This window comes from Gopherus evgoodei, chromosome 6 (assembly GCF_007399415.2).
Source record: "Gopherus evgoodei ecotype Sinaloan lineage chromosome 6, rGopEvg1_v1.p, whole genome shotgun sequence".
Lineage (NCBI taxonomy): Eukaryota > Metazoa > Chordata > Testudines > Testudinidae > Gopherus > Gopherus evgoodei.
In genome coordinates, this window is record NC_044327.1 from 135,513,075 (window position 1) to 135,539,762 (window position 26,688).

At 50.8% G+C, this 26,688-nt stretch overlaps 1 protein-coding gene across 8 annotated transcripts in view; it reads left to right on the forward strand.

Moving 5' to 3' along the window:
- Window positions 1–26,688, forward strand: part of UNC13B (unc-13 homolog B) — a 402,723-nt gene that overhangs the window by 316,025 nt on the left and 60,010 nt on the right. For all 8 annotated transcript variants that reach the window (XM_030566250.1, XM_030566251.1, XM_030566252.1 and 5 more), the window contains one exon: window positions 6,593–6,678. In XM_030566250.1, the coding sequence (XP_030422110.1) occupies window positions 6,593–6,678 (86 nt within the window). The remainder of the gene's footprint in view (window positions 1–6,592; window positions 6,679–26,688) is intronic.

Sequence of the window (26,688 nt, forward strand, 5' to 3'; positions counted from 1 at the left end):
CCGAAGAGAGATCTACATGACTCCTGTTTGAAGTGCCTCAGGGAATCACACTTGACAGATAAGTGCCCCATTTGCAAGGCTTTTAAGCCGAGAACAAAAAGGTGCGGGACTTTCACTTATCCCTCCACCTTGGGCGCCGAGCGATGTTCAAGCGGCGGGCAGAAGCGCCTCCTCGGCACCGGACCCCGCCGGTACCACCAAGGCCTTTCGGCACCGACCGTCGCCGGCACCGATGTCGACTCGGCACCGCTCCCTTCTTCCGAGGTCGAGAGAGTCTACGATTCCTGCTGGTGCCTGGCAGCTCCCCGGCACGCGCCGTGGTTGAGCCCCCTGCTCCCGCTACTTCCGTGCCACCTGCATCGCAGCCAGAGAGCTCGCCTAAGTTGCGTTATCCGGCACCGTCACCTGCAGAGGCACCGATGACTTCGGCTCCGTCGATTCCAGTCCCCCAGGACCATGGAATCCGGTGCCTGGCAGCTCCCCGGCTCGCGCCGTGGTAGAGCTTACTGCTCCTGCTGCTTCTGTGCCAGCTGCACCACAGCTAGACAGCTCGTCTAAGATGGCTCGCCCGGCACCGCCGACGTCGGCACCGTCGATCCCGGTCCCACGAGGGCCGTAGAATCCGGTGCCTGACGGCTCCCCGGCACGCGCCGTGGTTGAGCGTATTGCTCCTGCTGCTTCCGTGCCAGCGGCACCGCAGCCAGAGAGCTCGTCTAAGTCGGATCGCCCGGCGCCGACACCTGCTACGGCACCGATGACGTCGTCACCGTCGATCCCGGTCCCACAAGGGCCGTAGAATCCGGTGCCTGACGGCTCCCCGGCACGCGCCGTGGTTGAGCGTATTGCTCCTGCTGCTTCCATGCCAGCGGCACCGCAGCCAGAGGGCTCGTCTACGTCGGATCGCCCGGCACCGACACCTGCTGCGGCACCGATGGCGTCGGCACCGTCGATCCCGGTCCCACAAGGGCTGTAGAATCCGGTGCCTGACGGCTCCCCGGCACGCGCCGTGGTTGAGCGTATTGCTCCTGCTGCTTCCGTGCCAGCGGCACCGCAGCCAGAGGGCTCGTCTACGTCGGATCGCCCGGCACCGACACCTGCTGCGGCACCGATGGCGTCGGCACCGTCGATCCCGGTCCCACAAGGGCCGTAGAATCCGGTGCCTGACGGCTCCCCGGCACGCGCCGTGGTTGAGCGTATTGCTCCTGCTGCTTCCGTGCCAACGGCACCGCAGCCAGAGAGCTCGTCTACGTCGGATCGCCCGGCACCGACACCTGCTGCGGCACCGATGACGTCGGCACCGTCGATCCCGGTCCCGCAAGGGCCGTAGTATCCGGTGCCTGACGGCTCCCCGGCACGCGCCGTGGTCGAGCTAATGCTCCGGCTGCTTCCGTGCCAACGGCACCGCGGCCAGAGGGCTAGTCTAAGTCGGATCGCCCGGCACCGACACCTGCTGCGGCACCGATGACGTCGGCACCGTCGATCCCGGTCCCGCAAGGGCCGTAGAATCCGGTGCCTGACGGCTCCCCGGCACGCGCCGTGGTTGAGCTCCTGCTCCGGCTGCTTCCATGCCAACCGAAGCCTCTGAGGCACCGACAACATCGGCACCGTCGATTCCAGTCCCACAAGGGCTATCGAATCCGGTGCCCGACGGCTCCCCGGCACGCGCCGTGGTTGAGCGTATTACTCCCGCTGCTTCAGTGCTGACGGCACCGCAGCCAGACAGCTTATCTAAATCGGTTCGCCCGGCACCAGCTCCTACCGAAGCTCTGATGACCTCGGTACCGTGGATCCCGGCCCCACGAGGGCCGTCGAATCCGGTGCCTGACAGCTCCCCAGTACGCACTGTGGTTGAGCCTGCTGTTCCCTGCACGCCGGAGATGTTACCAACGGCGAGGGCTCTCAGTGCCATGACAGAGTCAGTGCTGCCTGACCCGGGCACCGCCGGTACGGGTAATACAGTCTCTTCAAGGGACTGTCCCCTGTCAGTACAGCAGAGCGGCACCGTTCATGATCACGGTCCCGCAGACACTCCAAGTCCTGTCGGCACGCCGGACACCACTGGCAGTCCCGGTGCTGTTTTCCTCGGTACTGGTCACACTCGCTGCACCGGTCGGTATCCCGTTCGCCGACCCGCTATCGGCACCGTTCCGACATCTGGCACCGGGGCAGGTACCTTGACTCCTGTAGCTCTTCTCCGAGCCTCGAGATCTCGGTCGACCTCCCAACACCGTTCTGGTTGCGGGTCTGGATCTCGTTCCAGGTACCGATACGCCTCCCGATGCCGGCCCCCGGTGCCGAGTTGGGCAAGGTCCGAGTGAGTCAGAGACTCGGCCCATGCCTTCTTTTAGTACCTCCATGGCCGTCCGGACACGCATCCGTGTCAGCCCATATGCGCAGATTTTATGCTCAGGACCACGATCCTGATATGATGGCCAGCGGGCGCCAGCCCCGAAGCAGAAAGAGCCTTGGCGAATGCAAGGTGTACTCTGCAGGGGCCCTGCACCTCTGGGTAGCAAAGCAACAAGCCTTGCTTAGCTGCGATAATTATAGCACCTGGGTGGAGGAGTTTCTCCCTCGAACCTCCCACCTGGAGTTCGCTGCCGTCTTGGAGGACGGGGGAAAGAATTTACCCTTTGTTGGTAAAGGCATCTTCGCGGCAGAGACAGCCCCAGACTGCGAAGCCTGCTGGACAATAGGGTCCTAATACGTCTCAGCATGTATACGCTAGCGACCAAACGCAGGCCTTTATGGCCCCAGCCGCCATACTCTGTGCCTAGCCAGAGGCAGAACTCTGGAAAACGGCAAGGCCAAGGTGGTTGCAGACAAACGTCAGGCCCCCTAAAAAGCCAAAGTCAAGGTCCCTCGCAATTACCACTGGGACCAAAGACGGACCTTCCAAGGTTCGCCGGAGGGCGGTGTACCAGTCGCAGGACGGGATCCCGATCCCGCTTTCTCCTGGCATGGCCCCAGTTACTTTCAGATCGCTGGGTCCTGCGCACGATGGAGCATAGGTACCACCTTTAATTTGCTCCAGCCCTGTCCCCCTTCAGCGGACGAAAGGGGCAAGGGGTTTTACTCCCGTTATGCCCTAGTCCCCCACTCGAACACAGGTCTCAGACCTCCCTGGTCCTGCATGGACTCAACCGGTTTAGGATAAGGTTGAAGTTCTACATGGTATCCCTGGGAACCATTATTCCATCCTTGCCTCCTGGGGGCTACTATGCCGCCCTGGATATGAAGGACGCGTACTTTCGCAGTGCCATCTTCCCTCCACACGGGAGATGCCTCCGCTTTATAGCCAGCGGTGAATACTCCCGGTTTACGGCCATAGTCGCCGCCTTCCGTCGCTGATGTCGGATATGCGTTTTTCCGTATCTGGACGATTCGCTTATCCGAGGAGACTCTGAGACACAAACCGCTCAGCCGTGGGCATCGTCACGGTCTTATTCACAGATCAAGGCCTGATGATTACTATAGAGCAATCCACTCTGGTTCCCACGCAGAGGTTGGGCTTCCTAGGGGCTATCCTGGTCTCCTACCTAGCCGGAGCCTGCTTATCACAACTGCGGTTTTAGGCGAGGGCAACAATCATCTGAGGTCTGAAGGCTTTCTCAACGACCTCAGCTCGCTCTTGTCTCAGTCTCCTGGGTCCATGGTTGCCCGCAAAGTTGTAACCAAACACGCCAAGCTCCGCCTCCGTCCTCTCCAAGTCCGGCCCACCTCGGCGTACCGCTTGGTCAGGGAGCCAATGGTCATGGTAGTCACCGTTCCCTCGAACGTCTTAGGCTCCCTAGAGTGGTGGCTAACTCCCTCCTTGGTGTGGACAGGGATGCGGTTTCATCCACCCCAGCCCTCACTGCCCCTGACGGCGGACGCATCATCTCTCTGCTCGAGTGCTCATGGTCGCCTCCGAGCTTAAGGCCTTTGGTCTTCTAAGAAGCTGGCATTCCTCGTTAATGCCCCAAAAATGAGAGTAGTCCGCCTGGCATGCCAGGGGTTCCAGCGGCAGCTGCGAGGCCGTTGTATCTCGGTGTTTGCAGCCAACACAAGGGCCAGGTGCTTCATAAGTATTCAGGGGGGACATAGTCCTCCCCCCTTTTTTGTCAGGAGGCCATCCATTTCCGGGTCTTTTGCATGGCCCACTCGATGGAGCTGGCGACGTCCTTTCTCCCAGGCGTTCGGAACGTCTTAACTCTTTGACTCAGCAGGTTTTTCCTGTCTTACGAGTGATCACTCTGCCCCATGTGAGGCGTCCCGCTTTCCGGAAGTGGAGATGTTTCCTCACACAGACCTGTTCGCTCACCGCGAGAGCAGGAAATGCCAGGTGTTCTGCTCCTTCCAAGGTCTCTCCTCGGAATCGATCTTGGACGCATTCCTGATGCCGTGGAACGGCCAACTGCATTATGCCTCCCCACTGTTCCCACTGGTTCGTTACGTCCTGCTCAAACTCCGCAGGGGCAGAGCGTGCATCATCATGATCACTCCAGAGTGGTCCAGACAGCACGGACATACCACGTTGCTCGGCCTGTCAGCCCAGACCTCATCACTCAGGGCAATGACAGGCTTCGTCACTCGGACCTGCAGCCTCTTCGCCTCACGGTGGCTCCTGCGTACCTGAGTCGGGGTGACAGGCAGCCTTCCACCTGGTCAACGTACCGAGCCAGGTGGAAGCGTTTCCTTTACAGCTGCAGTACGCTCGATCTTGCTCCTGCTGAGGTCTCGATCCCCTCTATTTGGCCTGCCTCTGGCCTTCAGCGGCAGGATCTGGCGGTATCATCGCTGAGGACACTCTCAGTGGCCATCCCTACCTTCCAGCAGGCTAAGATGGACGTTCAGTGTCCCACGCTCTATGGATTCGAGGTCCCTCAAGGGCTTGGAGCGCTTGCACCCTCGGGTGCGCCGCCCAGCCCCGCCCTGGGACCTCAACCTAGTCTTGGCCAGACGGGTCTCTGAGATCAGAGCTCTTACGAAGGTTCCAAAAAGACAAGGTGCAGTTATGACCGCACCCGGCTTTCCTCCCTAAGGTGTTTTGGCCTTTCATGTTACCCACAGCTCAACGCAATGGGCATAACCGTTGCACTCCTTGGACATCTGTGGAGTGCTCGCATTATATTGTGCTGACAGAATCATTTCCTAAGGTGCCCCAGCTCTGCCCCGGTAGCGGGCCAAAGGGAGGGCTTGCTTGTTTTCCTCTCAGAGGATCTCATCTTGGGTGATGGCGGACATCCCCACTTGTTATGATTTGGCTCATATTTCCCCAAGCCACATCACCGTGCATTCTACCAGGGCTCAGGCTTCATCTGCCGCCTTGCTGGCTCGTGTTTCTACCCACGAGACCTGTCGCGAAGCTCCATTGGTCCTCGGTCCTTACCTTTGCTTCGCAGTATGCCCTGGTTCAGCAGTCAAGAGAGGCTGTAGCCTCTGGCTCGGCAGTTTTATTCTGCCACATTTCACTCCGACCCCACCGCCTTTGTAAGGCTTGGGATTCACCTAACTGGAATGGATATGAGCAATCACTCGAAGAAGAAAAGACGGTTACTCACCTTTGTAACTGTTGTTCTTCGAGATGTGTTGCTCATATCCATTCCGCACCCGCCCTCCTTCCCCACTGTCGGAGTAGCCGGCAAGAAGGAACTGAGGAGCGGGTGAGCCGGCAGGAGTATATATGGAGCGCCATGGTGGCGCCACTCTAGGGGGCGACCTGCCGGCCCACTGAGTTGCTAGGGTAAAAGTTTTCCGACGAATGTGCACGCGCGGCGCGTACACCTAACTGGAATGGATATGAGCAACACATCTCGAAGAACAACAGTTACAAAGGTGAGTAACCGTCTTTTCTTTTTGATTGGGATGGAAGAGTTTCAAAAGTTTCAGTTTTGATGGAGTTCGAACCCATTCACCTTGGTTATTACAATCCTGAACTCAGTGAGACATCTGAAAATGGGGTGAGAGTTGTTTTTTCTTGTACAGTTTTCTGGGATGCACTTTTTTAACACGCACACTTTGTGCTGTAATTTAGGTGTGTCCATGTTCTGTGCTGAACTGAGAGAGTTCAGTGGGTGGGGATGGCTTTGTTAATGGCAAAAGGAGCGACTTCTACTCCTTGGGCAGTAAGATGTCAGATGCTCTTCATTCTTATGTCTCGAGCAGCCCACCATGTATCCTGCAGACAAAGGGCAGATTACGCACTAGGGATTTTAGATCTTAACATTGCAGGCACATCTGATACACACTAATCCCAACAGTGAAAAGGAACCTAGTTTTGTAAGGGGAAAAGAAAAAAGGTATGAGGGACAAACATTTTGATGTAATACTACAGAATTACAGTATGTAGCTACTTTTAGAGAACAGCCGTGCAATAGCTACTCTTTTAGATTTAAAAGCATAGTTACAGTAGCAGGGGTATTTTCAATCTGTTTTATCTATAGCATAGAGTTCAGTTGGTACTTTCCAGATATCTGCCTTTTATCTTCGCAGGATGAAGGAAATTTCTGTTGTGTTGAACCTTTCAGTAGATAGTTTAGCTCAGTGCTGAATGAAAATGCCCCTTATTCTTAAGCTATTAAAGCCTTATCTCTGGTTTTCCCCCATTCAGGTTTCCTCAGGAGCTCACTGTTGGGAAGGTCAGTGCTGAAGTCATGTGGAACCTTTTTGCCCAGGATATGAAATATGCCATGGAAGGTAGGGGAGCGTAAGCTGTAAGCTCTTGCCCTGTGATTGCTAACTTTTTGTTCCTAGTCGATACCATGTGAATAGTACTTAAGGAAAAGTCTGACATGGTGATTGTTTTGTATAACTGTCTCAAGTAGTTTTCCAGGGCACATCAGAAATGCTGTTTACATGCCAGTAGAAAGTGGAAAACTTGACCACACAGCATTTTAATCCCTCGGAAGCTTTAGTCATCAAAACCTCCAAACTGCAATCAAAAAAATAAATAGAAACCGACAGTTAGCTTTCCTATGCAAGTTGTAGGCTCTGTTGCAGGATTGTCCTATTTCCTCTGCTTTTGGCTGCTCACTTGACAACTTGCTGGACAGAGTTGCTTGGAGTGGAACTTGAAAACTAATTGTTTTTAAATTTGCATTAATTATCTGAAATATTTGCAGTGGAAGCTACAGAAATGAAACCTGCATTGTGGTGGTGTCCTAGTATAGGGCCAGGTTCTGCAATAAGCAGCAGAGGTTCTTGAGAGGTTTCCCACATCTGGGAAATCCCTGCTTGTGCTGCATTCTCTCAGTGAACACTACCTCCTCTGTGGTAACTCACAGTCCAAGATTCCCAGACTTCACCCAGGAGCCTGAGAAGGGCTACACCTTGTATATAAAATTGAACCAACTTCCGCCATCCTCACCTGGAATATGATGGAGCCACAGCTTGTAGTGTGTGCTGATCCCAGCACACCGTGGTCCACCTTGACTCCAGCAGGCCAGTGGTGAAATCTACTCTTGGTATGAATCCTTGGGACATACAGGAATAGGAAGGTTCTGCCCTTCCGTCCCCGAGAACTCCAGCACAAGTCTCTTTCCCCTGTGAGTTAAGTGATGCAAATGCGGCAGGCAGGTTGTCCTTTTCAAACCTCTCACTCTGATGGCAGCTCAGTGTCAGAAACATCTAAGAGGCTTTTGGTGGGCTCCTAGGAATCTGGTCTCCATCTTCAAATAGTCAAGGCAGACTCATCCTTAGGAGTTTTAGCATCTCCAGAAATGGTGTTATGCACACAGAGGCCAGGTTACTCCCAGAGCAGAGTCCTGTTACTTCCAGCACTCCTTTTGTTCTTAGCGTTAACAGAGTCTGAATTTACCTTCTGTAATCGTTGAGCCCCATCTTGCCAGATAGAGTGCATTCAACTTCCATTGCCTTATGCGCCTGCGTTGGGAGTTAAGTTTGCTCAGCATCTTACAGGGCCAGGTCTTTAGTGTCTTTAATCAGGGGCTACTGTTATAAAACAGAACGTGTCTATGCCATCTGCATCTGATAATCCATGTATGCTGTATTTGTTGTACCAACACCTCCTGCGTCGCCTCCTGCATGGTCTTCCCAAAACTGATCTGTATGACGACTATTCTCTTCCCCATCAAATCCCTCCTCAAGACTCACCATTGCTTCGATGCCTATAGAAGAAGTGCTCTAGCTGAACCGTAAATTATGGGCTGGATGCAAAGACTGCTGGGTGAGATGATGCAGAAAGTCAGACTTGATGGTCACAGTAGTCCCTCCTGGCCTTAAAATGGGTGGAGAAATCAGCTGATTAATAATGACTGGGTTCGGGAGCAGAGAGAGACAGCTGACGTTTAGCTATTCATGATAAAATTTAAAATGTTTTAATTTGTAAATCAAATGCATATCTGATATGTCTGTAACATGTCTCTGGTCTATATTCCTCACCTAAGTCACTGATCATCGTAGATTGGAAGCTCTCAGAGATGCTAAGGTCAGAGCCAGGTTCCCAACGACTCCTACCACTTTTTTCTCCACAAGATTTTGAAATTCTGGTCCTTCCATTCCATCCTGATGGCTTACATTTCTCCCCTTTCCCCCCACTAGTCACCTCCCACTTCGACTGCTGGAACCTTCCCCTCCTCTCTGCCCTCCCATAATCATTCCTCTTCAGGACATCCAAAGGGAAGCTGCTAAAAATTGTATTTATTATTAAATTATTCTACCTGTTGATCTGACTGAATCTCTCCATTGGATTGTGAGCGCCATGCATAACTTTGCCTTCTGGTTTTTCTCTGAATACTTTTGTCCCTCTTCAGTCCTTTCATTCTGCCAGTTGCCCACTCCCTCTTGATGCATCTTCCATGCTGTCTCGCAGGTGGAATGCCCTCCCAGTCATTTCTGGTACATATCCTACCTACAGGCCCACTTCTTCTGCAAGGCCCACAACATGAATGCAGTAATGCCTCCTCAACCACAATAATACATTGGAAAAGAAGAAGATGAAATAATATTATTATTAAATAGCCTAGGCTCGCATGCCCTCTGGGTTTTGCGAGTGCATCTGTTGTTTTAACTTAGATGGAAGAAAGGACCGAAAGTGTTAACATAACCCAGTCACTGTCCCACATTAAACAGTGTTAAGCAAGGTCTGGGGCTTGGCATACAGAGACCTCAGCCTGCTGAGTGCCGTGGCAGACGCACCATTAAACATCCTCTTAGCTTTTTATTAAAGATAAAGAAAAGAAGGAAAACCAGTTAAATCATTTGAAATGTGTAGAATCATAGAACTGGAAGGGACCTCGTGAGGTCTCTAGTCCAGTCCCCTGCACTTGTGGCAGGACTAAGTATTATCTAGCCCATTCCTGAGAGGTGTTTGTCTAACCTGCTCTTAAAAAGTATAGTATGAAGTAAGGCTTGCATTTTCACAGCATCCCTTGCTCCCTTCCCCTTTAGCTGGGGGAGTTGTAGAAGGAAAAAACCCTTGCGTGACACTCTCTTTAGATGATATCAAAGATGGTGATAACTCTCTCTTTGGGGAAAAGAGAAGTTAGTTAAGAAGGGCTGGAGCTGCTGCTGTTAAAGTTCAATCCTGTTTCCTACTGGTGGTGGTTGGGATTCTACTGGTACTGGTAGGGGTGGTGATGTTGTCTGGGTCCCTCTGTCATTAGCTTGTGTCAAGTTAGGATGAGGGTGATAAAGGTCTGGGGTCGTAGGAAGCAGTGGGAGTGGCAGCCATGATAATGAAGCTTGCACCAGTAGCCTCTGTCTGTTCTTCCTCTGCCTCACCCCCAAGTCTCTTTCTTTAAAGATCCACAAAGGAAATGGTGTGTGAAATGGCCCATCCCCTCATCATTTTGTTCACGAATTAGACCTTGTAGCTGACATACCAGTTTTGGTTTGTTGATTTCCGGTTCCACATCTTCTGTTTTCATGAAGCATGATTTTAACGTACTCATTGAACCATATCGCTAGTCCCGGTTGTTTAGACTTCATTTTGTCTCCCTCCCCGTACCGTTTTCCGTCAGTATTTGCTATTACAGGTTATTGTGACATATTATAAACTGTCATATACTTTTGATGATTTGATGATTAGAGTAAATTTGCTGGTCCAGTTATTACAATGCATCCTGGAACCTGTCTCAGTATCTTCTCAGTTGTAAGTTTCTCTGGGTGAGAACTGGTTTGCAGAAGTGTCTTGTACACCGCCTAGCGCACTGATGCAGAAAAAATAACTGTAAGGGGTACACACATGCAGAGCACCCCTTGTATAGGGTGGTTTTCAGCATGGTCTGTGGTTGGTACAGGAGAAGTTAGTAGGCTGAGAAGGATTTTGTAGTGAGGCGCTAAAGGATGGCTGATGAACAACAAAGGGTAGTTCTATATAATTGTACCTTGTCCATGCATATGGTGCAGTAGGCCTAAAAACTTGTAACATGCATTAGCTCTCTTCTGAGTGTGGCTTTGAAAGATCCTGCCTTGTGGAGATTCTAGTTTTCTAAGTAAGTGTTACTCCGAATGCTCTTTAATTTGCCTTCTACAAGCCTACAACAATTGTAATCGAAACTGGCTTTAAACTAAATTCAGTTATTATAGTTCTTGTGGCCTTTATTTTAAACTCAAATGTTCAAATTAGCTCATAGCTTTCAATGAAAAATGCAAATTTAAATTAAAAATGAACTTGTGTGAAGAGTGAAGAGCAGATTTTATCAGTCTCAGTCACTGGGTTTTGAACTCCTGAGCATTGTCAGTATCTGCTGTTATCCTCATTCAGTCCTCTTGATGTAATCAGTCTGTCCCAGGGCAGTGCCCATTCACTGAGATGGAGCAGGAGCAGGAGGGCCCATCTACGTATTCTGTGGAAGACAGATTTGTGTCTCTCCTTCCATGCTCCTAACTGTTGTCATGTTGTTTTTCCTTGTGTGTCTGTTCCTAAGTTCTGGATAAAATGAGCTTACTCAACTCACCAAGTGGTAAGTTCCTGCCCTTCAATAGTGTTTATAGTTGTGAGTAGATAGAGATTTTCCTCCCCTACCAAAAGCATCCTTGATACAGTCTACAGAGCTTTAGCATATTAAACTCTTACGCTATCTGATCCTGATCTGCCACAAGGGTTCAGCAAATTAACTGATGTTGTGGGAGCTGGAGACAGCTGTTCAAGAGACTTTGTTTTGCCAGCTATCTTAAAATGTTGGTTGGTAGCGATGTCTTACATGCAAAATAATTCTAGGTGGAATCCCCCAGTCAGGACCCATGAGGCAACTAAAATAGATGAGATCCACTGCGGAAGAACTTTACTTTCTGCTGCTTTCTAAGATCACCTGGAAGCTCCAGCTCCTGCCCAGTGCTGCTGCCTCCTGTGTCCTAAGTGATACAGGGTGCCATGATGACCCTGGATCCCCCTTGCTCAGCACTGGCTTTACCTTTGCTGCCAGCTGGAATGCCAAGTGATGGTTTCAGTGGAGAAATAGTTTGGGACGTGACTACTTGGAATTGTCTCTGTCCCACCTACCATCTTGATAATCAAGGGATGTTCCTGCTGCTGCTTCCTACGATGAAGCTTTCTCAAAGCAACAGCAGAGCATTCGTTCGTGGAGTCTCACCTGTGGCTTTCATTTTCCTTTGTCAGTGAACCAGAGCCAGGGTTTGGCCTGAATATCTGTCTGTCATGGGTATGTTATGTGGCCCCCATTACGGTAGAATCGAAGTGCTGTACAGCCTTTGACATAGTTATCCTCATCACGTCCCTGTGAAACAGGGATGTTCTTTTTATCTCTTCTTTATGGATGGAGAACTGAGGCACAGGGACATAAAGTTGCTTGTCTAAGGTATCACATGCAGCCCATGGCAGAGCAGGTCTTCCAAATCCTGGGCTACTAGAGCATCGTTCCTTGACTCATAGGGTAAGGCATAGAAATATGTTGTAGGACACAAAGGAGTGTGAGAGATGCTCTGGTGAAAGGTTGCTGCAGTTAAGCCCTTGAAGTGTAAGGAGGTAGGCCAGTTTAAGGGGAAATAATTAAAATAGAATGCATTAATTAGGTTGATTTTAAGAAGCTGCAGTGCCTAGATGCCTGAGTAATGGGGATTCTAAAATAGCAAATTAAAAACTAATGTGAACACAGGATGGGCATCAGAGCCCCGTGTCTGAGAATGAGGCCAGAAATCTCACTCTCCAGACAGTGCCTGCTGTGAGCTGAAATGATGGGTCCAGTAAAATCCAGGTAAGTAATACCGTCAGCAGGTGGCTTTACTGGTGAGTCTGAGGAGCTGAATCTGTGACCTTCCTTCCACACCCTAGGCTGCAATAAAATTCACGTGTACACTGCTGAGGGGTGCTATGAGGCACACGAAGGTAGATCTATGGAGAGATTTACAAAGAACTGTGACACATTATAACTTAATGTAATGTGGACACGGATGTGGGGTGAGAATTATCCTTTTCTTACGATCTTCACTCGTTGTCTAGGGGAGGGAACCTACTCAGGATCAGTAAAGAGTGAATTCACTTTGAAATGAAAACAGAAAATCTTGTGCACACAGAACAGAGTATGGGGAAAATGAGAGTGGTAAATATCGAGTGTAAAAGGAATGTATCCAGAAGGTCTTTACACTGTTAGTCAACAGGATCTTTTGGTAGGAGGAAATAGAATGCCTATAGTAGATGCATAGCTTTAGAAATCCCAGGCTTATTTAAATGCCATTAGCATTTTTTTCTTCTGCTTTCCACTATACAATCTGAATTATTCTGAAGAGCACATACCCGTTTCTAGTGACTTAAGATCTAGGAAATACCAGGTTGAGTATAGTCCTTGGGATTTCAAGCCCATAAGACTTGTCAGTCATGGCGACTAGTGGACCTTTAGGTAGGGGACATGAGCTCTTTCATTTGTAGAGAGACACTATGAACTCAGTATGACCTCAAAACAGCACAAATGAACAAAAACGCTAACCTGACAAAGGTGAAATGACTGGTGTCTCTCATTGTCCAGAGCATTGTTGAGAAACAATAGTTCATGTGGACAGCCAACTCAAGGGTGAAATGATGGTCAGTCAGGAAGTAAATTTGCTGGTAGTGTAAGTGCTCTGGATTTTGGAAAGATGCTAGCTCTCAGCACAATCTTCTCAGGAAGTTTTCTCTTCTAGGTGTATCTGTACAGCCTTCCAGAAACACATGGTGTGCAAGTAAATGGTAGCATAGTGTGTATGTCATACTGACATAAGGGAATCCAGAATTATTCTTCGAGTGCTTGCTCATATTGATTCCAATTAGGTGTGCGTGCGCCATGTGCACTTTCATCAGAAGATTTTTACTCTTGCAACACTCGGTGGGTCGGCTGGGTCACCCCCTAGAGTGGCGCCACCATGGTGCCGGATATATACCCCTGCCAACCCAACGGCCCTTCAGTTCCTTCTTACCGCCCGTATCGGTCGTTGGAACAGTGGAGTGCGGCTTAGCTGATCTCCACCTCCCTAGCTACTCGTAGTTCTCTTACTAATCTTTGTGTATATAGTTATAATTTCTATAGCTGTAGTTAGTTTTACTCGTTCTATAATATAGTTAGTGTTTATAGTTAAGAGGGGTTCGGAGATTAACCCCTTCCCCGCACCCAGTACCGGGGCCCATGCCCGGTTCACAGGGCTTCAAAGCGTGCTCGGCCTGCTACAAGCCGATGCCAATGGGAGATCCCCACAACTCCTGTCTTAAGTGCCTCAGGGAATCCCACCTCTCGGATAAGTGCTGGATCTGTAAGGCCTTCAAGCCCAGGATGAAGAAGGAGCGGGACTTTCATCTGAAACAGCTCCTGATGGAGGCAGCTCTTACTCCTCCGCCCTCGGCACCGAGCGCCGGACAGTCCGCATCAGGCAGAAGCATCTCTTTGGCACCGGAGCAAGCCGGTACCGCTAAGGCCCCTCAGCACCGACCATCGCTGGCACAGATGTCTGCTCGACACTGTTCCCTCTCCCCGCGGGTTAAGAAACGTAAGTCTCTTGCTGCTTCCGTGCCGCCTGCACCACAGTCGGAGCCCCCGCCTAAGTCGGACCACCCGGCACCGACACCTGCCGCAGCACCGCCAGCTTCGGCACCATCGATTCCGGTCCCGCAAGGGCTGTCGAGTCCGGTGCCTGAAAGCTCCCCAGCGCACGCTGTGGTTGAGCTCACTATTCCCTCCACACCAGAGACCTTTTTCACGGTGAGGGAGCTGATCGCGCTGACGGAGTCTGCACCCCCTCAACCCCCAGCACCGCCGGTGCAGGTTATACAATCGATCAGTAAGCTTGCCCTGCTGAGACCATCCTCTGTCGGCACCGATCACGATCGCAGTCCCACCGGCGCTCTTGGTCCCGTCGCTGATCCCGGTCTCGACGCCACTCACAGTCCCAGCACCGCTCCATCTCGGTACCAGTTGCACTCGCGGCACCGTTCAGTGTCCCGTTCGCCGGCCCGGTACTCTCAGCACCAATCTACTTCCCGGCAGCCGCTCTAGACGTCGAGCTTCGAGATCCCAGTCGACCTCCCAGCACCGCTCTGGTCACAGGTCCCGGTCTCGTTCACGGTACCGCTATGGCGCCTGGTACCGCCCTCCGGTACCGCACAGAGATCGTCTAGAGATGGAGACCCTTCCCAGGGCTTTTCAGCTCCTCCATGGCCGTCTCGACACACATCTGTGTCATCTCACGCGGACAGTGCTTCCTGTGCACAGGACCGTGACTCAGATGTGCCCAGCCGAGTCTTCCAGGAGACCCAGGCCCAAGAACAAGGACCTCATCAGTGGTCATTCTGGACACCTTGGGCATATCACCAAGCCCAAGGTGTGCCTCCAGTGCCATCACGCTCCGTATCATCGGAATACCGGGTGCTGGAGGTGACTGTCAGCCGCCCGCCTCCTGCGGGTACAGAGGAAGCTTCCATGCACTCAACAGACCCTCAGGTTCCACTTGAGCCTGACGTTGCCCAAGAACAGGAGCCCACGCAGGACCCTCTTGTTGCTGGCCTTTCCTCTTCCTTCTCTCCAGATGAAGTGGTGGTGGGGACATCCTCCTTGGGCCCTCCTCCAATTGACCTGAGGGCACATCAGGACCTCCTGAGATTCGTAGCCCTGAATATGAATCTTCAGGTGGAGGAGGTCCCAGAGATAGAGGACCCTGTGGATATTTTGTCAGCTGACACCCCCACAAGAGTGGCCCAGCCATTCATTCGCTCGATCCAGGCAAATGCCAGTACCATCAGGCAGTCTCCAGCCTCTATTCCGCCCACAGCCAAGGGAGTTGAGCGGAAGTACATGATACCCTCTAAGGGGTATGAGTACCTGCACGTGCACCCTGCTCCCTTGTCGTGCAATCAGTCAACGAAAGGGAGCTCCATGGCCAGCAAGCTCCGGCTCCAAAATCAAAGGAGGCTAGGCGCATGGACTTATTGGGCCGCAAGGTATACTCTGCTGGGGCCCTCCAACTCAGGGTGGCAAACCAGCAAGCCCTGCTTAGCCGGTACAACTATAACACCTGGGCGGCGGTTGGAAAATTCACAGAGTTAGTTCCCCAAGACTCCCGTCAGGAGTTTGCTGCCCTTTTGGAGGAAGGGAAGAAGGTGGCGAGAACTTCTCTTCATGCCTCGCTGGACGCAGCAGACTCCTCAGCCAGAACTCTGGCTTCAGGAATTGCCATGAGGCGAATATCATGGCTTCAGGTGTCAGGCCTTCCACCTGAACTGCAACACACCCTACAGGACTGGCCCTTCGATGGCCAAGACCTGTTTTCTGAAAAGACTAACCCTAGGCTGCAAAACCTGAAGGACAACAGGGTGATCATGTGCTCACTCGGGATGCACACACCGGTGACTCAGCGCAAATCCTTCCGTCCCCAGCCTCATCGCCCTTACCCCCTGCCTAGGCCATGACAGGACTTCAGCAGAAGGTGAGGCCAAGGCAATCGCCGACAGCAGATGGGACCCCAAGGGGGTCAGAATCAGGGTCCCTCCAAATCACTCGCGGGACCCAAACCAAACTTTTGAAGGCATGCCCGAGGACGGCGTACCAGTTTCCCAGGATCCTTTCCCTCCTTTTTACAACCGCCTCTCCCTTTTCCTCCCTGCGTGGACTCAACTAACTTCAAATCGTTGGGTCCTATGCACAGTAGAATTCGGATACCACCTCCAGTTTATTTCGCCCCCTCCCTCCCACCCCCCATCCTTGTCCCTCTTCAGGGACCCCTCTCACGAGCAATTCCTCTTGCAAGAGGTACGGACGCTCCTTGCCATGGGAGCTATAGAGGAGGTACCGAAGGACTCGAGGGACAAGGAGTTCTATTCCCGCTATTTCCTAATCCCCAAGGCGAAGGGAGGTCTCAGACTTATCCTAGACCTGCGAGGACTCAAGAAGTTCTCGATAAAGTTGAAGTTCCGCATGGTATCCCTGAGGGACCATCATCCCATCCTTGGATCCCGGAGATTGGTATGCCGCCCTCGATATGAAGGGCACGTATTTTCACATTGCCATTTACCCTCCTTACAGACGGTACCTCCGGTTTGTGGTCAACCATCAGCATTTCCAATTTATGGTCCTTCCGTTTGGCCTCTCTCCAGTCCCACAGGTATTCACAAAATGCATGGCTGTAGTCGCCGCCTCCCTCCGTCGTCGTCAGATACACGTCTTCCCGTATCTCAACAACTGGCTTATTCGACAGGCCTCCGAGACCCAAGTCGCCCATCATGTGGGCATCGTCAAGGACCTATTCGAGCTACTAGACCTGATGATCAACATAGAGAAATCCACTCTGGTTCCCACACAAAGAATAGAATTCATTGGGGCCATTCTGGACTCCAATCTTGCCAGGACCTGCTTACCACAGCCTCGATTTCAGGCAATGGTATCAATTATACAAGGCCTACAAATCTTCCTGACAACTTCGACGCGCACTTGTCTCGGCCTCCTGGGTCACATGGCTGCCTGCAAGTTCGTGACCAAACACTCCAGACTACGTCTCTGTCCCCTTCAGAATTGGTTCTCCTCGGTATACCGCCCGGGCAGAGACAGTATAGACATGATCCTTACGATCTCCTGGTGAGAGCAGTTACAAGGCCGTTGTGTCTGTGTTCACAGACAACACAACGGCCATGTTTTACATGAACAAGGAGGGAGGAGAGCTCCTCCCCCCTTTGCCAGGAAGCTATTCAGCTCTGGGACTTCTGCATAGCCCACTCGATAGACCTGGTAGCGTCTTTTCTCCCAGGGGTTCGGAACACTCTGGCAGATCAAGTCAGCAGATCCTTCCTGTCTCACGAGTGGTCGATTTTGTCCGGAAGTTATCCATTCTGTTTTCCGGAAATGGGGCTTTCCCTGCATAGACCTCTTCACCTCTCGCAAGAACAGGAAATGCCAGACGTTCTGCTCCTTCCAAGGTCTCTCCCAGGGCTTGATCTCAGACGCATTTCTGATACCGTGAACGAGTCATCTGCTTTACCCCTTCCCACCATTCCCGCTGGTTCACAGGGTCCTGCTTAAGCTCCGCAGAGACAGAGCCCACCTCATCATGTTCGTTTCAGCCTGGCTGAGGCAACACTGGTACACCATGTTGCTCGACCTCTCGATAGCCAACCCAATCCCTCTACCTCTTTGCCCGGAACTGATAACTCAGGACCACGGCAGACTTCACCACCCAGACCTACAGTCTCTTCACCTCACAGCATGGTTACTGCGTGGTTAAGCCAGTCCGAGTTACATTGCTCTGCCTCGGTCCAACAAGTGCTCCTGGGTGGTAGGAAACCTTCCACTAGGTTAACACATCTGGCCAAGTGGAAGCGCTTCTGCTGGTGCGACCAACGTTATGTTATTCCCACTGAGGTTCTAGTCCCTACCATCTTGGACTACCTCTGGTCTCTCAAACAGCATGGCCTAGCAGTATCTTCATTGAAGGTGCACTTGGCGGCCATCTCTACCTTCCACCCAGGGGAGAGCGGCCGCTCGGTCTTCTCTCACCTCATGGTTTCAAGGTTCCTCAAGGGCTTGGAGCGATTATACCCACAAGTATGCCACCCCGCCCCAACTTGGGACCTCAACCTAGTTCTAGCCAAACTTATGACTGCTCCCTTCAAGCCGTTAGCAACCTGCTCACTGATGTACCTGTCCTGGAAGACAGCCTTCCTCGTAGCCATTACATCGGCAAGATGAGTTTCCAAGCTTCGGGCTCTCACGGTGGACCCCCCCTTATACAGTGTTTCATAAGGACAAGGTACAGTTGCGACCACATCCGGCCTTCCTCCCTAAAGTGGTATCAGCCTTTCATATCAACCAGGATATCTTCCTTCCGGTCTTCTTCCTGAAGCGACATGCATCACACCGGGAGCAACAGCTGCACTTCCTAGACGTCCGTAGGGCATTCACATTTTATATTGAGCGAACAAAGCCCTTTCGTAAAACACCCCAACTCTTCGTCGCAGTGGCAGACCGGATGAAGGGCCTACCTGTCTCCTCCCAGAGGATTTCATCTTCGGTGACATCATGCATCCGCACCTGCTATGACTTGGCTCATGTTCTGATGAGCCACCTTACTGCCCATTCTATCAGGGCTCAGGCTTCATCTGCCGCTTTCCTGGCTCATGTACCCATCCAGGAAATACGTTGTGCAGCTGCCTGGTCCTCGGTCCACACCTTTGTGTCACATTACGCATTGGTTCAACAGTCCAGAGATGACGCGGTATTTGGATCAGCAGTTCTACATTCTGCGACATCTCACTCCGACCCCACTGCCTAGGTAAAGCTTGGGAGTCACCTAATTGGAATCGATATGAACAAGCACTCGAAGAAGAAAAGACGGTTCCTCACCTTTGTAACTGTTGTTCTTCGAGATGTTGCTCATATCCATTCCAAACCCGCCCTCCTTCCCCTCTGTCGGAGTAGCCATCAAGAAGAAACTGAAGGGCCATTGGGTTGGCAGGGGTATATATCCGGCGCCATGGCAATGCCACTCTAGGAGGCGACCCAGCCGACCCACCGAGTGTTGCTAGGGTAAAAATCTTCCGACAAACATGCACGCGGCGCTCGCACACCTGACTGGAATGGAATGAGCAATACATCTCGAAGAACAACAGTTACAAAGGTGAGTAACCATCTTTTCAGGAAACCCACAGCAAGCTAGGCACTTCCTATTTTACTAACCTGGGAGAAGTATCACTGACAAAGCTCTTTAGCAGCATTCTCTCCATGGCTGTTTCACAGACTGCAGGAGATGCTGACTTGACTGAAAAACGACATGATTTGGTTTCACACAGAAAAACATGTCGGTGGGTGTAATACAAGGTGGCAGTTTTGAGTGATGAGAGTTGGCTGGTTGCATGATTAACCTCCTTAACAGCTGAGCTGTGGCAAACAATTACAGCTAAACATGGATCATTAGAGGTTCCTCAGTTACATAGGGGGCAGCTTCATGATCCAGAGACTAGAGACTCCAAGCAAAGGGGAATGCAGCTCTGCATTTTACCAGTAAGGCAATTGAATGTGACAGTAATAGAGAAGCTGCCAGCCATGAAATATGGTGCTTGTTCAGTTCTGGGCCACCTCAGTGCTAGAAAGATGTTGGTAAGTTGGAGGGAACTTGGATAAGAACAGAGGATGAAGGAGCTGACAGATTTGAAAGAATTAAAATGTTTAGTGTGGTGAAACTACTGCTAAGGGGGAAGATGTAAACTGTGTACAAGCATTTGAGTAGTGGAAACATCAGAGAGAGAAGGATATGATTCAGGGTCTCTATAAGATTTTTATCTTTTGAGATAATGGAATGAAATTAACTAAAAGTGTAGGTTATATATCAAGAAAAAAAAATGGTGAGATGTATTAAACTGTATCAAGAATGGAACTGGACAAAGCACTGGAGAACATGCTGCAAAGAAGCAAATCCCATGTGAGCCCTCCTGGTGGACTGGATGACCTGAAGAGCTCGTTTCCAGCTGTAACATCTACAGTGTGATACCTGCAGGGGAAATAAGAGACAGTTGTAGAACACTTCTCTGTTCTTGTGGTTTGCTGAGGATGAAACACGGTAGTTGACAGAAAATATCTGTACACCTTTCCATTAGTCCTGCCGCTAAGCTCTTTCATGTCCGGTAGGCTACAGCACATAAGTCCACTAAGATCTCCAACTCCTACATTCTTCCTACTTAACATGTTTCAGAAGAAGCAGAGGGTATAAGCTAATGGGCTGGAACACAGGTTACTGTAAATAAGAGGTACAAGGCACAATTCTGTTTGAAAAAGGAAATCACGGTCATGCTGCAGGTATATTCTGTGCTGTGGGCTATCTCCTATCATCATCAGTAACCTCTGAAATCCTTCCCTTTATCAAAATGGGTAGAGGTGACCAAAACCTGTAGCCAGTCTCTGGAAGGGGAGAGCAGCTGGCCATGATTGAGGTAGCGCTAAGGGGCAAGGGGTTTTTGGTTTCATCGGATCATGTTTGTTTCTGTGGTTCACTTTTGTCTCTCCTCTGTCACAAGCCTCACCTGTATTTCGCATTCGCAAAGTCCTCTTTTATGGTGGTAAGAGTTTTCATTTTATTTTTATTTTTTAGTTCCCTTAGTTTTGCTAAGTCAATGTCACACTCTCCCCCTCTTGCAGCAGATTATCTTAGCGGACAGTCCCCAGGATTATGCTTCTGCTGATGTTATGCATCTTCCTGCTCTGCATTTTAATAGCATTTTATCCTAGACAGAACAAAAATACTTTTGGAAAAGACTTTAAGTTTAGTTTCTCTGCCTTTAGTGCATTCTTTTGTCTGGTTTATTTTGGGCAAATAGATTTGGCTTTATCCTTCCTGATTCTGCCTCCAGGGAGCCCTACCATATAAGTCACAGTAGCTGGGAGCCAAGGGATAGTTGTAGAATTCCCAGTGTTCCAGAGTTTGTGCGTAAACACTCCAGCCCTTCTAGTCACCCCTGCATTCCCCTCTAGCAGCACGCCAACCCAGTCACGCCTGCGTTCCCCTTCATTCTTCTGTTTTGTAATTTAGGATAAAACAGTCCGTAAATGGTGCAGTTAGGAAAATTTTAGACTTGTGTTAGTTCTTTTTCGAGTGTTGGTGCCTGTGTGTATTCCACACCTGGGCTCCAGTGCGCACCATGTGCCTGCGTCTAGAGATTGTAATGAGTGGTGTCCGTTGGCCTGCACCTGCACAGTAGATCTCCTTGTGCTCCCGAGCGAGGGTATAAGCAGCAGTGCGGGTCGATGCTCTCTCAGTTCCTTCTAATGCCACATGGTCTGAGTCAGAGTCCAATGTCCTCTCTCGCTTCAGCCTTTCAGAAAACTGTAAATAAGATTGTAATTAGTTATTCTTTGTTAATTTTAATGTAGTTACTGTAGATTGTTCACCCAAACCAGGGGCTCCCTCCCCACAATCAAGGACTATGCCAGACTCCTGAGCTTCAAAAACTGCATCTCCTGCCCTAGATCCTTCTCCCTCAGCAACACACCAACACTGCCTCTACTGTCTGGGCAGGGGGTGACGTTTCAGCGAAGTGCAGCATTTGTTGGCTGTTTCTATGAAGTTCATGAGCTTCACCTTAGAAAACACTCACTGGAGAAGGCTATGAATCTTTCTTGGATCCAGGCCAGGGAGAACCCCCTGAACATCGGCCTCACCAAACGTGCAGCACCCCTACAAGAATGTGTTTAGAACTGGAGCCCTCAGTTTCTAAGCCTGATCCAGGCCTTTCTGCCAGTCACTAAACCCACACCACTATGGGATCTGAATCTTGTGTTGTCAAAGCTCACTAGACCTCGGTTTGAATCCTTAATGTCACGTTCAGTGTCCCAACTGTCCATGAAGGGAGCATTTCTAGTGGGCATCACTTCAGCCAGGAAGGTCAGCAAACTGGGAGTCTTCATGGTGATCTCCCCCCTCCCATTTAGAGTATTTTACCTGGACATAGTATTCCTTCATCTTCACCCTCAATTTCTTCCCAAGGTCATCTCTGAATTCCACCTCAACCAGTGTATCCCCTTGTCCTTCTTCTGAAACCCCATGCTTCTCCTGAAGAGAAGAGATTTCACTCCCTCGACATCAGTCGTGCATTGGCCTTTACCTGCAGAGAACCAAGCCCATCAGAAAGACTCCAAGACGCTGTCACGACGACAGAGCTCCCGTGTTCAGGCTGTATCTTTGCATGGGATTTCTAAGTGGGTTTCTGGCTGCATTATCAAAAGCTACAGACTAGATTCTGTCTCCTGGCAGTACAATGACCCACTCCATGAGAGTGCAGGCTGCTACAGTAGCATCTCTGCAAGAGGTCCTGATTCAGGACATATGCAGAGCAACCACCTGGAGCTCCGTAAGCATGTTTGGATCTGCAGTACTGCATGCATCTTTGTTGCTGGCTTCCTCACCCCCACCTCCGATCTGATAACTGTTTGTCAATCCCCACGTGTAGAATACACATAGGGGCCATCACTTAAAGAGGTAGTGGAGGTTACTTACTGTAACTGGAGGTTCTTTGAGATGTGTGGACCCTGTCTGTATTCTGCTACCTGCCCTCCATCCCCTCCCCTGCGAATCTGATTAGATTCACATTTAGAAGAGGAACTGAGAGGGTGTCGACCCGCACTGCTTCTTATACCCTCACTCAGGAGCACAAGGAGATTTACTGCGCACATGCAGGCCAACGGACACTGCTTGCTAAAATCCCCAGACTCAAGTGCATGATGTACATGCGTGCCGACATGTGGAATACAGACAGGGGCCACACATCTCAAAGAACCTCCAGTCACAGTAAAAGCGGCAAAGAGTCCTGTGGCACCTTATAGACTAACAGACGTATTGGAGCATGAGCTTTCGTGGGTGATTACCCACTTTGTTGGATGCATCCGACAAAGTGGGTATTCACCCACGAAAGCTCATGCTTCAATACATCTGTTAGTCTATAAGATGCCACAGGACTCTTTGCTGCTTTTACAGATCCAGACTAACACGGCTACCCCGCTGATACAGTCACAGTAAGTCACCTTCACTTAAAATGTGTGTTTAGCTGTTTTTGTCAAATTTCTACTGCTTTGGGATCACCAGGGGCCTTGCCTGAAACATTGTACCCATCAAGAGCACCAGGTTTAGGAGGGGTTCCTCTTGCCCTGCTGTGCTCCCTGTTTTGGTTGAGTATGATGAGTGCCCTTAATGCTTTAAGGAAGGGGTCTGAGCCAAGATGTGACATCCCATGCCACTTGTAAAAGTGCCCAGTAAGGAAATGGCAAAATGGCTTCTTATGGCTCAGGATCCATATTCTTCCAGTGGAACCTTGGAAGGCACCTGTTCTGGTTCCAGTGGTTCCAGTACATTGCACTGGGGAGATAAGAGGCTCCAAGAGAGAGTCAGATGTATCCGGAGCAGCTGGCATTCCCCAGATCCTGGGGCTGTTAAGGAGGACAAGGCCTTCTCTGGTTTGGCATGGTCAGGTCAGTCTTATTCACGGGGGTGCCCCTTGGAACTGCTTGGCAGACCCCCGTAACCTCTCTGAAAGATCTGCTGCCATCACTTCTGTACTGAGGACAAGTCCCCAGCTTGGGGAGACCTGTTTTGGGGGCTGATTGATGCTATACTTGGATCCGAGGATCTCTGGTCCCTGCCGGATCTGAGGTGGGTGCTGTTGTTTTCTCAGTTCCAAGACGATGGATGCCGTGTCATTTTTCTGCAGCGCCATCTTGGTGAGATTTTTTTGGCCAGACAGCTTCAGAGTTCAAGCCCTGTTCAAGTTTTACTCCACATGGGTACTGAGTACTTTGGTGTTTGTCCCTTTGGGCCTCCACTTCCTGGGTCAGCAGCTTCTCTGAGGTGCCGGTGAGGGGTCCTGCTCCTTGAGCACTCTTCGCCAACAGAAAAGCAAAGGCCCTTTGGAGTCCTTTGTCTGCCTCTACTGGAACCTCAGGATCAGCAGTTAGTTACTCCTGAGTGGATTCTGCACCAAAACATTAAAAATTTTGCGCACAATAATTTAAAATTCTGCAACTTTTATTTGTCAATAAATAAATGCAGAGGCTCCAGTTTGGCAGTGGGGAGCACAGGCCAGTGGCTGCACAAAGGTTAGAGATCACTGTGCAGCCTCTCCATCCCTAACCCCAAGGACATAGACTCAGTGGTGAGGCTACACCCAACCCTGATGCAGCACAAGACCTGGGCCTGCCCCAGAAAGGTCCTGGGGCCCTGCCCTCTGTGCCAGGTGCACCAGGTGTGAGGCAGGCAAGCTTAGCCAGGCAAGATCCAAGTGTGGAGGGGCTCATTGTAGGGGGATCCAGGTGTGGGTGAGAGGATTCTGTTTGGGACAACCTGGGTGCAGGCAGCTCGGGGGATGGGGGCCTAGGTGTGTGGGGGATCTGGTGCAGGGGCAATGGGACTCTGTAGGGGTTTCCAGGTGAAAGTGGTTGGGGCTCAGCAAAGGGGTCTGGATGTGGGAGGTCGGGGGGGGGGCTGAGTGCTGGGGGAGGGGGGCTTGGTGTGATGGGGGACTGGGTGCAGCTGATTGGGGTCAGTGGTGTGGGAGTCTGGATGTGGGGGCTCAGGGTGGGGGGTTGCATGCAGGGAGATCAGTGGGGGGTGGTCTGGGTACAGGGGTGGGTGTCTGGAGGCAGGGGCTCCAGATGCAGGAGTTGAGGTTTGGTGGGGTTCTGGTCTGGAGTGGTTCTGGGTGTACGGGGTGAGGCTTGGCGGGGGTGTCTGAGTATGGGAGGTCTGAATGTGTGAGGGTTGGGCAGATGGGGGAGCAGCTCCCTGCACAGTGACCCCTGCCCCTGCAGCTAAGGCGTGATGGGGAAAGGAAGCAGGGGAGGATGCTGAGCTTCCTGGAGCTTAGGGAGGTTTCTGTGGGTGATTCTGACACAGTCCCAGCCACTTCTTCCAGGGGAAGAGGAAGTCCTGTCCTTCCCCGCCTCCAGCCTAGCCAAGACTAGCAGCTGATTCCAGCTTAGGCTAGGAGCCACTGGCTGGGGTATCCCCAGCCCTGTGGTGATTTACCTCTCCACCGGCTGCTCTGGGTGCCTGAAATAATGTGCCTGCGCAGGTAGGGAGTGGTGCGTGACTGCTCTTGCAGCTTCCCTTTGCTTCCCTGTCAGAGAGTCATTTTTCTGCAGGGAAGCAAAGAAATCTGCAGGGGACACGATTTCTGCACATGTGCAGTGGCTTAGAATTCCCTCAGGAGTAGCAGTTCCACATGGTGTGGACTCAGACGCTTTTCTGACAGAAAAACAGCAGATATAACTTGTGCCATGCCTGCCTTGTGCAGGCTTTTCTGGCACCTTCCTCAGAAGCAGCTGGAGGTAGAAGACTCAGGTAGATGGACAACTGGTCTGATCCAGTGTGGCAATTCCAATGTTCCTGTGCTGAATGCCTCATTTTATTGGCCAGAAGTGTCTCAGAGCTGTAAGTCCTGATGGTCAACACCTGATGTTGTGTGTTGCGCAAAGACAAGGTGATGCCTAGGCCTCCCCCGAAACTTCTGACTAAAACCGTATCAGATTTTCATTGTGATTAGCCTGTCTCATGGCCTGTGCTTTTCCCATAGCTACATATCCATCATTCATAGAGGAGGTAACACATCTCGCTTCTCAAGCACTACTGACCTCTCCTTTGACAGGGCTTGTCATTTAGAAAGTTGTATGGTCTCTTTGTCATCTGTGGAGAAAAACTTACAGCTCAAGCCACTTCATCTCAAATGCATACAGTTGTGTTATAAGCTGGCAGCTGCTCCTACGCAGAAATGACTCTCTGCTCTGTCAAGTAGGACGATGGCAACCCCTGTCGTGCTCCACATCAAAATGAACAAAGTGCTAATTGTCCACTGATTTCCTTCCTCTCGCTAGAGGCACAGAGTGTATACTTATGTCTATTTCCATCTCCAGTCTGACTGCTAAACCCCTACGTATGTCTTTACTTCTGCACTTTACTGAGGGGGGCCAGTAGTTCAAACACTATGGGAGGCTCCTATCCTCCTTAGGCACTAAGGAGATCATAGCTTAAGCAATTAGACCATGGGGGTGGGAGTCTGCCCCGCACTTATCTGCTGCAGTCTAACTACTGTCCACATGGCCACTCGTACTCTGGTGACACATGTTAACCGCTTGTTAATGGACATTCAGCTGGTCCCATTTCAAAGAGGACTAGCTCAAAGCACTTTTATAAACTGTTAACGCACATCAGCTGGTGCACGTGGACAGTTACTCTGCAGCAGGCTAGTGGAGGGTAGATTCCCATCCCAGCTTGCCAGGTCCTCATGTAGACAAACTCTAAGATATAACACTGCTCTTTTTCTTCACTTCCAAGAAAAACAACTTCAGCTGGAGTGAATAAAGTTTGGCCGTCAAACCAGCTGTGGCATTGGGAAAACTCAGATCCAGACCAAACGCTGCAGTTTGGGCCCACCTCGAATAAAAACCAATACGAGGCTTCCAAATCCCAAACGCAGTGAGATCATTTTGGAAAGAGGATTGTACTCTTGGAACCAGTGGTGGTTAAAACAAAATACACGTCTGATAGAGAAGTATTTTTAATGATATCCCAGAAGGGGATAGAGATGTTTCTGGGGGCTAAGTTTTCCAAGATGGTAGGAAAGTCTCTTATCACCTGCTAGTGATAGTAAGTAGTAATGATGGAACCTCTCTAAAAAGAGGTGATGTTAGAACACATTTAACTACTAAGACAAAGCTCAAGGATAAGTTAAAGTATAGGCAGGTTGTTTCCCACTCGAGGCTTGGCAAGCAGGCAAGACTGCCTTAAAACCAGTTGGCT